The sequence below is a fragment of the Hemicordylus capensis genome, chromosome 1 (genome assembly GCF_027244095.1).
Source record: "Hemicordylus capensis ecotype Gifberg chromosome 1, rHemCap1.1.pri, whole genome shotgun sequence".
Lineage (NCBI taxonomy): Eukaryota > Metazoa > Chordata > Lepidosauria > Squamata > Cordylidae > Hemicordylus > Hemicordylus capensis.
This window is the reverse complement of record NC_069657.1, coordinates 61,466,714-61,482,322: the sequence shown is the minus strand read 5'-3', so window position 1 is coordinate 61,482,322 and position 15,609 is coordinate 61,466,714. Positions and strand designations below refer to the sequence as shown.

At 40.1% G+C, this 15,609-nt stretch overlaps 1 protein-coding gene across 6 annotated transcripts in view; it reads right to left on the bottom strand.

The window, feature by feature from the left end:
- Window positions 1-15,609, bottom strand: part of NOVA1 (NOVA alternative splicing regulator 1) — a 232,960-nt gene that overhangs the window by 67,999 nt on the left and 149,352 nt on the right. For 4 of the 6 annotated variants that reach the window (XM_053252446.1, XM_053252453.1, XM_053252463.1 and 1 more), the window contains one exon: window positions 5,753-5,919. In XM_053252446.1, the coding sequence (XP_053108421.1) occupies window positions 5,753-5,919 (167 nt within the window). Of the gene's footprint in view, window positions 1-1,907; window positions 2,053-2,354; window positions 2,738-5,752; window positions 5,920-15,609 lie in introns of those variants that run through there. The other 2 variants (XM_053252482.1, XM_053252490.1) reach the window with 2 other exon arrangements.

Genomic DNA, 15,609 nt, shown 5'->3' with positions numbered 1-15,609 from the left:
AGGAATCTCTCTCAGCCCTATCTTGGAGAAGCCAGGGAGGGAACTTGAAACCTTCTGCTCTTTCCAGAGCGGCTTCATCCCCTGAGGGGAATATCTTGCAGTGCTCACACATCAAGTCTCCCAGTCATATGCAACCAGGTCAGACCCTGCTTAGCTATGGGGGCAAGTCATGCTTGCTACCACAAGACCAGCTCTCCTCCCTATTACTAGGGAGTTATTTGAATTTACTTCATTTTTTAACATTGAAACATTCATGCTGTCGGTGAAGCTCTCCAGTAATTATTAACTGCCTTCTAGCAAAGTTATAGTAAAGAACTAGTCAGAATTTTCTACTATAGAGTTTTTAAGTTATGGAAACATTGCAGCAGACTACTCTTTACTAAATATATTTGCTGCAGCACTATTTGTTCTTTCATTGTTCTCCATATTTTAGCTCAAGGAAAGGAAAGGAACAGTATGGAAAAGGGCATATTAATATATATTCAAGGCATAAATATGTTTTATCTCTCTCCAATAATATGATTTTGAAAGTAGGACAAAACATTTCAGTATTAGGAGCAGATTCAGCTCACACAAAAGTAGATTCAAATATGTCAAGGAAGGCCTATGCTGTTCTTGCCCCACAACTACCAATACTTTACTGTTGCTGTGGTAGCTTATCAGCTGCTGCAGTTTAAAAAAGTGAATCTTTCAGATGGTAAAATACATGCTGAACAAAATGCAAATGGTGAGAAAGATGCTGTCTGAATCTACCTCAAGTAAACTTACATTTAGATCTGAAAAATTGCTCTTTCTCCTCCCTGAATCTGTGCATCATCTCAGAGTGATCATTCATCACATTAGCATATATCATTATTGCCCTGGAAAAGTGGTACAATGGGGGATATAAACTCAACTCAGTATTATTAGATTCCTTATAAACATTTTGTGGTGGTTTCTGCTGAGCCTCTGCAACTCCCCAGCTGCCTAATGCTTAGCTTTCGATAATGCACAACATTCTTACAAAATATTTACATTATTAGAAAATACAGGAAGATACTTCTTGATCACCTGATAGACAGACTATAAGATATACACTTCCTTACTGCTATGCAGAAAATTGATCCCCTCCTGATTTTTGAATGGTACTAGTAGGTACTGGCAGATGACTACTCATTTACTGTATAAGCAGACACTTAAATAAGCTCTGTAAAGTCATAGGATATTTTGAATGAGAACAGACACAAATCTAAATTAATATACCAACGTTCAACTTTCCCTATATGGTCTACCATATGTCTAAGACAACCTCATAGAGAATGAAATCAGCACTACTTCTTTTACATCACCTGGAGAAACCTTAAAAGTAGGGGTTCGTTTGGAACACATAACACACTTTCCTCCATGATTATCCCAGGTATCAGGAGTCTAGACATCCTGAAGAATAATCTTAATATCTCTAGGTAGAGAAAAGTAATGTCACTCCTTCAGATTAAAAGGACCATTTTTAGCAGTATTTTATTTCTTAAATGATTATAAAATTGGCTTTGAGATAATGGATTCAAATATTTGCAGCTCTCTTACCTTCCTGATGTAGGTTAAACTATGCTTCTAGTCTCGAACCTTTAAACCTACTTTCATATTTTAATCATTTCTGCTAAAGAAAAAGCTACATATGGGGGAAAAAACCTCTGAAGTGACAGGACAAAAAAGCCCAGTTTTTATCATATATATCTCATGATTTTAAACCAAATTTGTCAAGATGAGTAGATTTACTCGTGGTTTTTAAGCTGTTGCAAAGGATAAACAGCTACTGAGAGAGTATGGGGAACAAAGGACAATGAAATGGAGACTAACAGAAGATGCTCTTTTAGGGTAACTGTTGTGGAAATAGATATACAAATTTCTCCCCACAGGCAAAAGACTACCTTTATGCAATGTTGGTATCTTCCATTTAAGGAATTATGACATAATTCCTTAGAAAATAGTCTTGTTTCATTGTTCTCTTAATATCAAGGGAACTGCAAAGACAAATGCAACACTTTCTGGGATGACTGACTGAGTGATGACCTCCTGGAAAATTAACAGAAACCACATAATGGTATAAAACACACAGAGCAAAAATCATTTCCTATTATTCAAAATGCTCTTCTTTCTCAAGAGATATGGTTAAATAATAATATATAGAAGAGCAGTAGAAACTGCAGTGCAAAGGCAAATGCCAAAGTAATACAGCTTCCACCAGCAATCATCCCTGAGAATTGAGTAGTTATAACAGCACAAAGCAGAGGATTATGTGACAACTACTACCACTTTTATTTGTAGTCTGAAATGTTAGGAAACACAGTGCAAAAATAAAGCAAGTACTAGTCATATCGATGCAATACATTTTATTTATTTGGATGCAGCTGTTTTTTTAAAAATAGTATTTATAGAGTTAGAAATAACAGAATAATGACCAACTCGATGGTTTCAGGGTTTTTTGGTACAGATATACAACTCAGAACTGTTAAAAAGAAAAGGTTCAGATAATGGAGAATATTTAGCTTGAATGTAAAAAAATAGTTTGATTTAGAAAATAGCAAGATTTTTAACTCTGAAGTGAACAGATCATTGAGAGAAGTGAGAAACATAAATGTGTACTTAGAGAAAATTAAAGCAGCCAATTTATGTAAAACTTTATTTTATGCACCCTTGGCAGTTTTTAAAAGAGTGGAAAGCAGCAGTTCTTCTCCATGTCTTTCTTCAGTACTTGAACCTTAGATAGCAGAATACAGGAAGACAGACTATGCATTTCAAATACTTGAATTCTTTTAGATCATATTTTAAAAGGAGCCTGATTTAAAAAACAACATTGGCTGACTTGATCCTCAGCACAACATGGTTGTGAGACCTGCCCATATGGCTGCTGCACAAGAGGGCTGTTCAAGTATGGCTCACCCTTGTGTGATCAAATGTCGTTTGCATTATTCCCAATGCTAACACCACAGGATCTGCAGCTGTGCAAAGTCCTCTTACACAGCTGCAACTAGACCACCTTCCTTATGAGGCAAGGCTACAGCATCTGGAGCTTTTTAGTCTGCAAAATACGCGACTGCAGGCATACATGATAGAGGTGCATAAAATTATGCATGGAGTGGAGAGTGTGAAATTTTTCTCCCTCTCTCACAACATTAAAACCAGGGGTCGTCCCATGAAACTGATGTTCGGGAAATTTAGGACTGACAAGATGAAGTACTTTTTCATGCAGCACATAACTAATCCATGAAATATTCTGCCATGGGATGTGGTGATGGCCACTAGCTTGGATGGCTTTAACCCTCACTAGGTGTCATTGGGTATTTCTGTACCCCGGGGAAGCAACTTACCTAGGGAGCAAGAGGGTGCTGGTTTGAATCCCCGCTGGTATGTTTCTCAGACTATGGGAAACACCTATATCGGGCAGCAGCGATATAGGAAGATGCTGAAAGGCACCATCTTATACTGCATGGCAGATGGCAATAGTAAACCCCTCCACATGGTTCTGTGATCGCCAGGAGTCAACAGCACAACTTTACTTTACTTAGAAGCTCAACACATTAATTGTTGGTTCATGTTGTACATTTAGGACATGGACAGTGACACCCCAGTAAATAAAACCGGCAAAGAGCAGGTCTTTACCATAAATGGTTTTGCCTCCATGAAAAAACAAAACAAAACTGCTGGGGTACAAGTGTGCCCCATTAGGGTTACAGTTGTAACCTGGAGTTAGTTGACTTGCAAAACACCCACTATCTTAGTGAAATATATTATTCTAGGACTTCGTTTGCCTTTGCAAGTTTTATTTGGTTGACTTATGGGTGTATTCAAAGTTCACCATAATGGCAAATATGTTCTGCTTTTTTTTAACCTCTTGGCACCTAGCAATGACTGCCCTTTGTGTAACCCCTCAATTGGTTTTGTAGGTGACTTATTGGTCAGGGTACATTCAACGTTCACCATAATGGCAACTTTGGAACCATCTCACCTAGCAATGACTACTCTTTAACACCTAACAATTTTATCTGAGACCCATGTCACCCCTTGATACAAAAAAAAGTCATTAGCATCTGTTCTCAAGAGGAAGGAACATCTTATTGACCTTGGCCTTCTTGCAAAGTCATTGCACTTTTGACCTTTCAAAATTATAAGTCCCATGACCAGTCATAACTGCCTATAAATATGGGTTCCATCCCCCCTTTCCTACCAGCAAGGACAGAAAAGCAAGTAAGTGTGAAGATCAAGCAAGAGAACAGGAGGAGGGGAGAGCAAAGCATAATGGATGCTCTTCCAACAGTAAATACTTCTGTGTACTTGTTTGCCATGGTTGACAAGGCTGGCCAATGTGGGTTACAGAGTTACGCCATATCAACAACAACATTTGCATTTTTATGACATCCGTTGAAGGTATAAAGCGGGACATGCCCTTAGCTTTTGCACAGGCCACTGTGGGAAAGAGGATGCTGGAATAGATAGGCCTTTGGCCTGATCCTGTGGAGTGTTCTTATTTATATAAGGTGAGCTTTACCAGAACAGTCTTCTTGCGCAGCAACATCACCATGTGTGAGAGACTGGCAGCACTGCAGACAGGTCTGCACTGCCTGCGTTACACTGTATAACATGTCAGCCATTTCATCATAATGCCTGTTTTAAGGCTGAATCATAGACTGAAAAAGTTTTACATTGTTTGAATTATAAATTCCGACCTGAGTACTTCATGTTCAGCTTTCTGGCAGAGTTCCTATAATAGTTGAAAGTTTGTTTGTAGACTTTAGATTTAAGCTGTGTAGCAACATGCACCTGGGAATTGTTTTCATGTATGAAAGTACCACCCCCCCACTTTTGAAGTTGGTCCTGATTTTTCTTCACCTTGTGGCCTTTATCTACTCCACATGTGTGGAGATTTTAATGCACAGTTGTATATATTCTGCTGCTGCATACAAGGGTAGGAGAATAGAAATGTACATCTATGATCCTCCTTCTAAGCTAGAGAGATGGAACTGTCAGTTGAAAGGAGCTCTTCTTGAGCTTCCTTCTTTTCAAATCAGGTTGGGGGGCGAAGAATGTGGGCTCTGGCAAGTTTCATGGCAGTTATTTCCACAAACTCAATGCATATGTGAGCGTCCCTTGCTAAGAACATTTCTGCCCACCCAGGCTGCTGAGATGAGGAAGGCTTCATCTGTCTACAGATCCTTCACCCCTAGAAGTTTGTGCTCCCACTTCTAAGGAAGGGCCTACCCTCCACATTTCGAGAAACCATATTTTACCAGCCAAGGTTCAAGGCTTATTGCAAATGAACAAGAAAAATACGCTCTCATCTAGCAATGAGCTTACTAGATAAATATGTAATAGAAGATCAATACTGGGGGAATGTATAAGATGTCTTCACTAAAGACAATTGATCAGAAAACCTCAGAGAAGGGAAAACTGTCAAAATAAAAGGACTATACAAGATCACTTTCAGAGTGGATGGATGGAAAATGCTTAAAATTCTAACATCATCTAGAGAGGGCAGTTCACAAGTTTTCCTGCAAGCGATGCCAAAACTAGGAGATAATTTCAATAGGAGGGATGAATAGCTACCTTAAAAGTTAGTCATTTTTAATACAATGAGTGAGAGTAATTAGTTGGAAGTGCTAAAAACCTTATTACATCATTGCATAATGTATTTAATATGAATGCTTGTTAATCTCATAGGGCGTCTTTGAAATAACTTATACAAAAGCAGCTTATTCCCTTCTCAACACAAACTCACTTGTTTGATGCGATCCGGATTGACGGTTGTCTGAGGCTGTAGAATGCTAACTGGTTCTGTCTTGGCCACATTTTGAGGCATTTCTCGAATCTTTTCAGCAATGAAGCCATGAACTGCATTTAGTGCTTCCACTGTTCCCTGGATCAAACACACCCGCTCTGTCGTACCTTCAGAAACAAACAAAGCACATTTTTGTTGTTTCGCTGGTTTTTTGTTTTTGTTTTCTAAAGAATCAGCTTTGCCCACCAAAACTGTAACACTCTGGCTCAACTAAGTTGTATATAAATAGCTATTGGCCAATACATTAAAAGTAACATATTATAAAGTGAACTGGCTGAGACTCAGACAGGCCTGGGCATGTGTGTGCAGTGCTTAAACACATACACATGCACACACATGGAAGTGCGCATTTTTCTCTTCCTGAGGCAGCTTCATAGGATGCTGTTCTGAAGAGGCCCTGACTTTGGGGAGGGGACAATGGGTATACAGATTGTGTCTGAAAGAAGCTATAAATGCACAAGTGGGAAAAGAACAGTGTATATGATGCTTTGGATCCAGTCTGTATTTAAAACATTCCTTTCTTGTAATATTCCTTTTCTAGATAAATTTTTATTCAGATCTTCCTTCAAGGAAACAGACTGCCATTTTAGCTTTACAGTGATCTGTAAATTTAAATTTTAAACCACCCTGAGATTTTATATAGGGCAGCATATAAATGTGACAAACATTTCCACCCATGGTGACCAAACCTACACAATATAACCAGGAAAGATACAAGTAAATGTTAGGCTGAGAAATTTGTCCAAGGCCCATGAGCGAGCCTCACAGTTCAGCAAGGATCACAGCAAGGGCTTCCTCTACAGTCAATCACAATACTCTAAGACACCGACTTAGAACCTAATCTTCAAAATGTCTGCATGTCTGCCTTAAGAATGCATTTCAGGTATAATTATATAAACAAGAGGGAATAATTATAAATTTAGGAAGCTGCATATGACTTTTGCTCAAGTGGTTCCTAAATCTTGAAAGCAGCTCAAGCCCTTGCAAAGCTTTGAGGGACAATAAATCAGCTACATGTTTAGAGAGAACTTCTGAAACCCAGTCACCACCCTATAACTGAGTATAGCCTCTCTGAATCTTTTTAAATTTCTTTGAAGATACCTGCAAGTTTGTTTGTTTCAGTATAGGAGAACCTCACTATTTGTGATTCTGCGTATCCACAGAGTGCCTTATTGACACCTGTTTCCAGCATCCACGGATACTAATGGGTTAAAACCCAAGTATCTGCAGTTCCTAGAGCGCCAGAAGTAACCGCAGAAGTTACTTCCGGCTGCCATTTTGTCTCTAGGAAGCCAGAAAGAGACAGGAGGAGCCATTTTGTGGCTCATTTCTGGAAAAAATGGACCTTTTCCTGTGAATTTTTGCAGTTTTGGGGGGCAATCCATCCTTTGGTGGGTATTCCTAAGCACATGGAGGACAAGTGAAGCATGCTAGGGTACATTCTGGCCCATTTGGGGGAATGTTTAGGGGCTTTAAAAACATTTTCCCTCCACCCTGGAACTTTCCCCCCTTTCCCCCTAGACCTAATGCCTAATCCCCCTAGACCTAATACCCCTAGACAGTTCCATTCCTCACAGTAATAGGCAAGGAACAGAACCCCAACGACAAGGTTCTCCTGTACCTTTACTTTATGCCAAACTACACTTATGTTTTCCTTAGATACTCAGCTTGTAGCAGTTACCCCTGCTAAATGAGGAGAGAGACACCTTTTAAAGTGGTGATTCTCTTATATTTAGCAACTGGTCCTATCCAATCCAAGCACAGCATCCCTGCAGTGGCTGTTGCTTGTATCTGCCATGTTTCTTTAGATTGTGAGCCCTTTGGGGACAGGGGGCCATCTTATGTATTATTTCTATGTAAACCGCTTTGGGAACTTTGGTTGAAGAGTGTATATAAATATTTATAGTAATAGTAGCAGTAGTAGTAGTATGCCATTGGTAGGTACTTTAACATCACATCGACAAAGGAATCACAAAGGAACCCTGTCACATATTCATATGCAAATATATAAATATCTCACCCATTTATTCACACACCCCAAATACTATTACTCTGATCCAGAGATCTGTATTTACATACATAATTGCACATATGATGTGTAATTTTAACAGAGGGAGTCTCATCCAAAGGGATGTGTGCATGAACTGATTCCTTCCATTAAAATGGATGGGCAAGTTGACCCAAATGGGAAAGCTAAAGATCAGCACTGGAGCTCCCATGGCCCCAAACACCCTTGGAATATAACAACTGCCTATACAAATATATATGCCTAATATGAGCAAAATTATATGTATATAATTACATATTCCTGATCTGGTGAAGGAGTGGAGTGTGGAAGGAACAACAACGCACAAAATGGTGGAGGTGAGAATTCTGCACCTACCTTTGATCAACACACTGGGCTAAATTAATTTAATAAATTTAAAATACACAAAACACCAACTCATGCCACAATTTATCTTGTCTTTCAAATGTACACTGGCACATATTTGCACAATGTGCTCTAGAGAGGTTTCTCACCATTCCCAAATATTTACAAAGAACTAATGAAAGATTAAGGTAGCATAAGCATTATCACATCATTCAAGAGGAAATTATGGTGAAAATGACCAGAAACATCTTTTCTCACAGGCTTATTACCAACGTTAATTGTGTTCCAAAATAAATGTAGGTGTACTTAAAACGCTCACAAATACCATCCACTTACAGTAGCCGGAAATACATTTGCAGAAGTGTGGGAAGGAAAAGTGTTTGGTGTATCTGCTATCCTGTTCCCATTTCACATAAACATTCAACTATAAAGATGAAAGAGGAAATTTGAACACTTCAGTATTCACTGCTGAAGAAAAAGTGGCCACTGTTGTGATGTCCTGCTAAAAATAAGCCAAAATCCCACTGAAAGGAAAAGAACCCCACAAAATAGCACAAAACTGTTGACATATTTGCTATGAATTTTAAAAGGACAAGAAATATGGATTAGATATTACTTCTTATGTTGGACTGCCAATTCTATGCCCACTCACATGTGAAAGTGGCAACAACAAGCTATAGAACCTAATATCCCCATGGCAGAGTATGACATGGCAGCATGAGAACGGCAGTAATACGATATGGTCTCAACTAAGCTAATATTAATCTTATTGTATGTAATGTGAATTATAAAAGAAGAAGAATTGAGGTTAAACAATAGTAATTCAAAATACCTCAAATTAACTGCAATTTCCTTGAATCACAATAGCACACAGACATTTACCCCACACCCCACACAGACACACTTTTCCTAAAGAGACTGCAATCTCAGTGTAAGAGAGATATTAAATGCTTTCAGGGAACTGATATGATATGATATGATATGATATGATATGATCAAGGACAAACTTCAGGACTGTAGCAGACAGAATCAGAATCCAGATACTCTTGTCTATAGCCATTAATGCTGCTGTTCATTATACAAGCCAGAAAACAAGCAATTAATATCCAATAGTGAAACAAACAACTGTTTGGATCAGCAAAAATTACACCTCCCCAGTCTTTATCAGTCTTTAAAAACTTTCCAGCACACATTGAATGGTTTGGTATATGCAGTGCTACTCTGGATGTCAGCCAGTCTATATCATTAAAAAGCAAATTAATTCTAAAACATTTTGTTTTTTTGTTCTGAGACATGTTAAATAATAAAAACCATACACAACATGAACTTCTCTATGCTATTTCAAGAAGCAATGCTGTATCAGAAGGTATCTGGCAGAAAGCCCAGCTACTGAAATACAAATTAACTTGATCCATGAATGCAATTTCCTTGTACTTCTTCTCTTTCTTTCGTTAGCTTTCTCTTTCTCTTTATCTTTCCCAGGCTTTCCTTTTGTGTAGAACTCCTGCGGTTCTGCGTAAAGTGATCTAGTTCTAACCAAGTGCACTAGGGAGTCTTTACATCCAAGTATTAATTGTCTACAATATGATAGGAAGTGATGTGGATTGATCAATGTAGCTAATGCAAGCGTTCTCTCGGTCAGCAGACAACACATTTATACAAAACAGAGATCATCTTACGTAGAAGATCTTGGAGCCTGACACACAGAGCACTTAAAGGGATGAGTACTATTGAAATAATGGAAAGGAAAAGAGTCGGAGCCAAACAGAATTTTTTTTAGACTTGAATCTAAGTGGTATTTTGCACACTGTGCTATACACACACGTTGTAGATTAATATAATTTACATAATGTCATAACTAGCATTTTTATACTCTGAGATCTAGTAAACAGAAATAATTGTGACATGAAGATAAAATGTTTATGTTTTTATTTTATTTTATTTTACAGCAAACAAGTTAAGTTTGCAATGGGAATACTTTAACAGAGTAAATTATGGGATGGTGCCTGTCAGGTAGCAGCACTCTGAGTACTGATTAAGTAGTTATGGCCCTTCTATCCCTAATAGATTTAACATAAGACACAGAAGTCTGTATATATGGAATTAGACTACTTTTTCCTCCTCAGGAAGAAAGACAAAAAGGGTACACAAATCTTGATTTCCATGTAAGAGCATTTGCATGGAGAACCTGCATCACAGTCAACATCCAATAGTTGAGTACAGTCTCCAATTCCCAGAGTGTTTCTGTTTTGGGATCCCTGTAGTTCACTGCATGGCTCATGAGCTACTGGTGGCCCAAACAGACTGGAGTGGTGGCCCCTGATATGTCTCTCCTCTCCCCTCTCCCTGCCTCCTATAGTCCCCTCGGCCACCACACATACACTCTTGCTACCATTCTGCAAGAGTGTACCATCCACTGTGCACACTTTCTCTTTTTCTCCTTCTCTTGCCTCCACATGCCCCCTCTCTCATTCTTTCCCCCTCATTTGGCCATCATGCTCTCTATCCCACATCATGCCACCGCTGTGGCCATAGCACTTGTGCAGGCTCTGTCTCCCTCCAATCCTGCTTTCTCTCTCTCCCTCCTGCCCCCACACCCTGCCAGGGTGGCTGTGGCCACTGCCCTTGCTCTCGCTCCCTACAGAACGAGCCCTCTCAGTGGCTGCAGACCCCACTCAAAAAATAGTGCCCATTGCTTCGGTTTGTTTCAAGTCTTGCGTTCTTCTGTAAAACTGTGTGTATCATTTTTTCCATTGAGACTATGTATCACACTGGTAAATGTCATACTATGATATCTACAAATGAACCCTGAATTATATATTCACATGTAATCATTTTACCTGTATGCACACACAATATATGCTATTTTTAACTTTTTGCGGGTGGGAGATTGTACAAATTTTGTCTTAACATACAAAAATCTCTGTATAGAGTGCCTGTATCACATTTTAACAGTATGCATGTAAATGTGTACCTGTCAATGCATGAAAACCATAGCTTGGTGAGTGTTTGAATAGAGCCTACATGGGTTGGTCACTTGCTCAAGTGATGGTACTCAGAGTTCAGTTCCAAGATGCTTTAATGTATTCTGCACTCTGTACTCCACCCACCCCACCTCACTGGCCTCACCTTTCATCCATCAGACTCACCATTCCTCAGTGCTGATTGCTGCCTCTCTTCCCTTAATTCATCTTTTCGGCAGCAGCATGCAGCACTCTGTATTCTGGTCAGGATCCAGTATTTCTGGCTGTTCTCAAACATTCACCACTTTTCCAACTCTATTTCTAGCTCTCTAGCAAACATATCCACTTTGTCACCTCCATTTCAGGAGGAGAGAAACTGCACAATGCTGATGGGGAGAGGGAGAACAGCATTAGCTAGAGCAGCAGTGAGTGAGAGAAACTGGTCAGCAATGATGGATGCCTGTCAGAGAACAGAGGTTTGCACTCCACAGCCAAAGACGCTAGTAAGAAGAAAGGCAGTTATCAGCAACAGGCTTTTAGCTCAGAAGTGAAGAGTTCGGCAGCTGGAAGTGGGGCCAGTGAGATGGGAGGCAGGACAATTTCAGCACCAGAGCTGTCCAGGAGGGCGGCAGCACATTGCAAGTTACCTCAAACAGAAATAGGCTACAAGCTGCCACTGCATACAAGAGAGAAAGAAAAAAGAAGATGAAAAAATTGCATTTTTACTGCTGTACATGTCTCTAATCCTCAAAACAGATGTCATATTTGAAACAAGCCTAATGGTCTTTCACTTGGATAACACAATACAATAATTTTCAGAGAAAGCTGCACATAGAAGAATCTGTCAGCAATATGTCTGTATGCAACAAAAATAAATCTATGAATCAAACCTGGCAATTTTTGTCACTTTAAAAGCTTTCAGGTTCCATTAGCATCTCAAGTAAACTGCAAGACTATTTGCTATTCTGAACTCTTTAAAAGGTACCACTCCAACTTATAAGAACATTGAAACTAACAATTCATTTTGGTAAAATGCTATTAAAACTGTTCAGAGTTTAAAGACCAGATCTCTGAATATTCACATTCTAAAGCTGTACTAAGCAATATATATTTTAGACCATAATATGCCTCAAACCAATCCCATTTTACCCAAATGGTATTTTGCTTTAATACAATGTCTGAAATACTGCACAGAGATCCATCCATCTAAGAGAGAGGCACATGTGCATTCAATAGCACACCTGCACTACTTACGGAGGCGGAGCTGTTCCATGCCTACTAAGCAGTGCATGATCACAATTGTGATGCTACTCTCATTGGAAATGGAATAGGTATATACCTTCCTTACTGTGAGTTGCATTGGTTGATAAGCAAGCAAATAGACTGGAACTGACACTGACAATGAGGAATATTTATATGCCACTTTTCAACAGAAGTTCTCAAAGCGGTATATAGATAGATAGCTATTAAAAAATGGCTCCCTGTCCCCAAAGACCTCACAATCTAAAAAATAACATAAGATAAACACCAGCAATAATCACCAACACAGAGGGATGCTGTGTTGGGGATGGATAGGGCCAGTTGCTCTTTCTGTGCTAAATAAAGAGAATAACCACTCTTTGTTCAGTCAGCACGGATGAGCAACTGGCCCTTTCCATTCCCAGCACAGCATCCCTCCAGTGGCAGTTGCTGGTATCTATCTTATTTTTCTGATGTAAGGAATGCCAGTGTCACAAAGGCACTGATGCATTTCTCAAGTATAGAAAATATTGATATTTACATAAATAGTTTAGAGAGATAAAATGGTACTAGTAACTTTGACTCCTGGTGAGTAATTTAATCTAGATGTTAATCTGTAAATATCCCAAACACTTTTTTCCTTCTTTCTCAAGTTTCTATAGGCAACTTTGCCATGGAAACTGTTCAAAAGGAAAAAGGCAAATCTTCAACACCAAGTCTTAATCAGTGCCAGGCACCAGCTCGCCACAGCACCTGAGCCAGAAGATGAACCCACACAACCAGGATGAGGAGTGAACAGGCAAAGTGGGGCAGGTTGTTTCGTCCTCTTCCTGGTCACATCAGTCTGGCTCAAGGAGGTGATAGACCAATATGACCAGGAGTAGGAAAAGCCTTGGTTGCTCACTCATCTTTCCTAGTCATACCTACCCAATAGGGATGTGCACAAAACCGGTTCACCCGGTTTGGTTCAAATTCGAACCGGGTTTGAACCAGGAGGGGGTGGTTCGGTTTTGGTTTTGTTTGAATCACCCCGGTTCGGTTCGAATCTGAACCGGTTCAAACCGGTTCGGACACCCAAAAATTGGTAGGATGGTAGCTGGCACCCAGGGGTACCTGTCACCCAAACCCCAAAGCACTTGGACACACGTACGATTTTTTATGAATTTTTGAAAATTATTTTTATTTTTTTCTCATAGGATATAATGGGACTCGAACCAGCCCATTATTCCTTATTGTGGAGCACCCATGGGTGCCAACAGTCATGCAAACCCCAAACCAATAAGACATCCCTATGATATTTTATGAATATTTGAAATATTTTTAATTATTTTTCTCATAGAGCATAATGGAACCCAAACCAGTCCATATCCCCTATTGTGGAGCACCTAGGGGCACAAAAGCGGGGTGGGTGGTAGACAGACAGGGGTGCCTACCACCCACAAAACCCCAAGGCAATTGGACACTCCTCTGATTATTGGTGAATTGTTAAAGTATTTTTGAATTCCTCATAGAGAATAATTAGGATTGCAGCAAATGTATAGCTTCAGGTTGGGGGGAAAGGGGTGTCGTAGAGTGGAGTGTGGTGGGTGGCAGTTCCTAGGGTTGGCAAGGAAGCTATCAGAATTATTTGAAAGGAATTGGGCAAAGGGCTGATTTTTAAGTGATTTTTGAAGTTTACGTGTCTTTAAGGTTTTTCTCCATAAAGAAGCATGGAGGCGTCAGCAAATGTATAGCTTCACATCGGGGGCAAAGGGGTGGCCTAGAGCAGTGTGGGGTTTGTGGTAGTGCCAGGTAGGGGCAAGGAAGCTACCTGAATTTTTTCAAAGGATTTGGGCAGAGGGCTGATTTTTGGTGAATTGTTGAAGTTTACGCGTCTTTAAGGTTTTCCCCCATTAGGTATAATGGAGGGTGTATCGCTTCACATCAGGGGGAAAGGGGTGGCCTAGAGCAGTGTGGGGTTGGTGGTAGTGCCAGGTAGGGGCAAGGAAGCTATCTGAATTTTTTCAAAGGATTTGGGCAGAGGGCTGATTTTTGGTGAATTGTTGAAGTTTACGCGTCTTTAAAGTTTTTCCTCATAAGGTATAATGGAGCTTTCAGCAGCCCCATAAGTGCACTTGGGGGGTGCTGGGGTGGCCCAGAGCGAGTGGTGGTGTAGTGCACATAGGGTGCCAACCACCCCCATGGGTTTCTAACCCATGGCGTACAGGGTTCTGTTGTTTCTGAGGTATTCTGAGTGTAGATTCTATGATAGCAAATGAGATTTTCAATGAAACACCATTAATCCACTCTAATTTGCTATCAAAGAATCTACACTCAGAATACCTAAGGCCACTGGGGCTAGGGATTATGAGAGCTGAAGTCCAACAACATCTGGGGACCCAATGTTGAGAATCCCTGATCTAAACCATCTCCCAGGTCCTGGCCCCCCACAGTCAGTACCTCCGTCTTATGTGGATTCAACTTCAGTTTTTTATCCCTCATCCAGCCCATTACTGCCTCCAGGCAGGCATTTAGGAAAGATATGCCATTTCCTGATGAGGTCGACATGGAGAAGTAGATCTGGGTGTCATCAGCATATTGATAACAAACTGCACCAAACCTCCTGATGCTCTTTCCCAGCAATTTCATGTAGATGTTAAAGAAAAGTGGAGACGGTATGAAGCCTTGTGGAACTCCACACTTTAGTTCTTGCTTTGCATTACAACATTCTCCAAGTGGCACCATCAGGAATCTACCAGAGAGGTAGGAGCAGAACCACCATAAAACAGTGGCACCCAATCCCACCTCCTTCAGGCAGTCCATAAGGATACCATGGTTGATGGTATCGAAAGTTACAGAAAGATCCAAAAGGATCAGCAGAGTCACATTCCCTCTGCCAATAGACAGTTGGAGATCATCCATCAGGCCAACCAAGGCATTGTCAACCTCATAGCCCAGTCTGAAATGGGTCATGGTAATCTGCATCATCCAAAACTGTCTGGAGCTGAGAGACCACCACCTGCTCAATCTCCTTGCCGAAACATGAAAGATTAGAAAAAGGTCTATAATTAACTAACTCTGATGGATCCAGTGCAGCTTTCCTCAAAAGTGGTCTAATAATAGCCTCCTTAAGACAAGGAGGCATCCTGTCCTCCCTCAGAGAAGCATTTATAATATTTACCAGACCCCCTCTAATAATATAATTATTCAAAGTGTATTGGGTACATACTAGCCCCCTCACAACT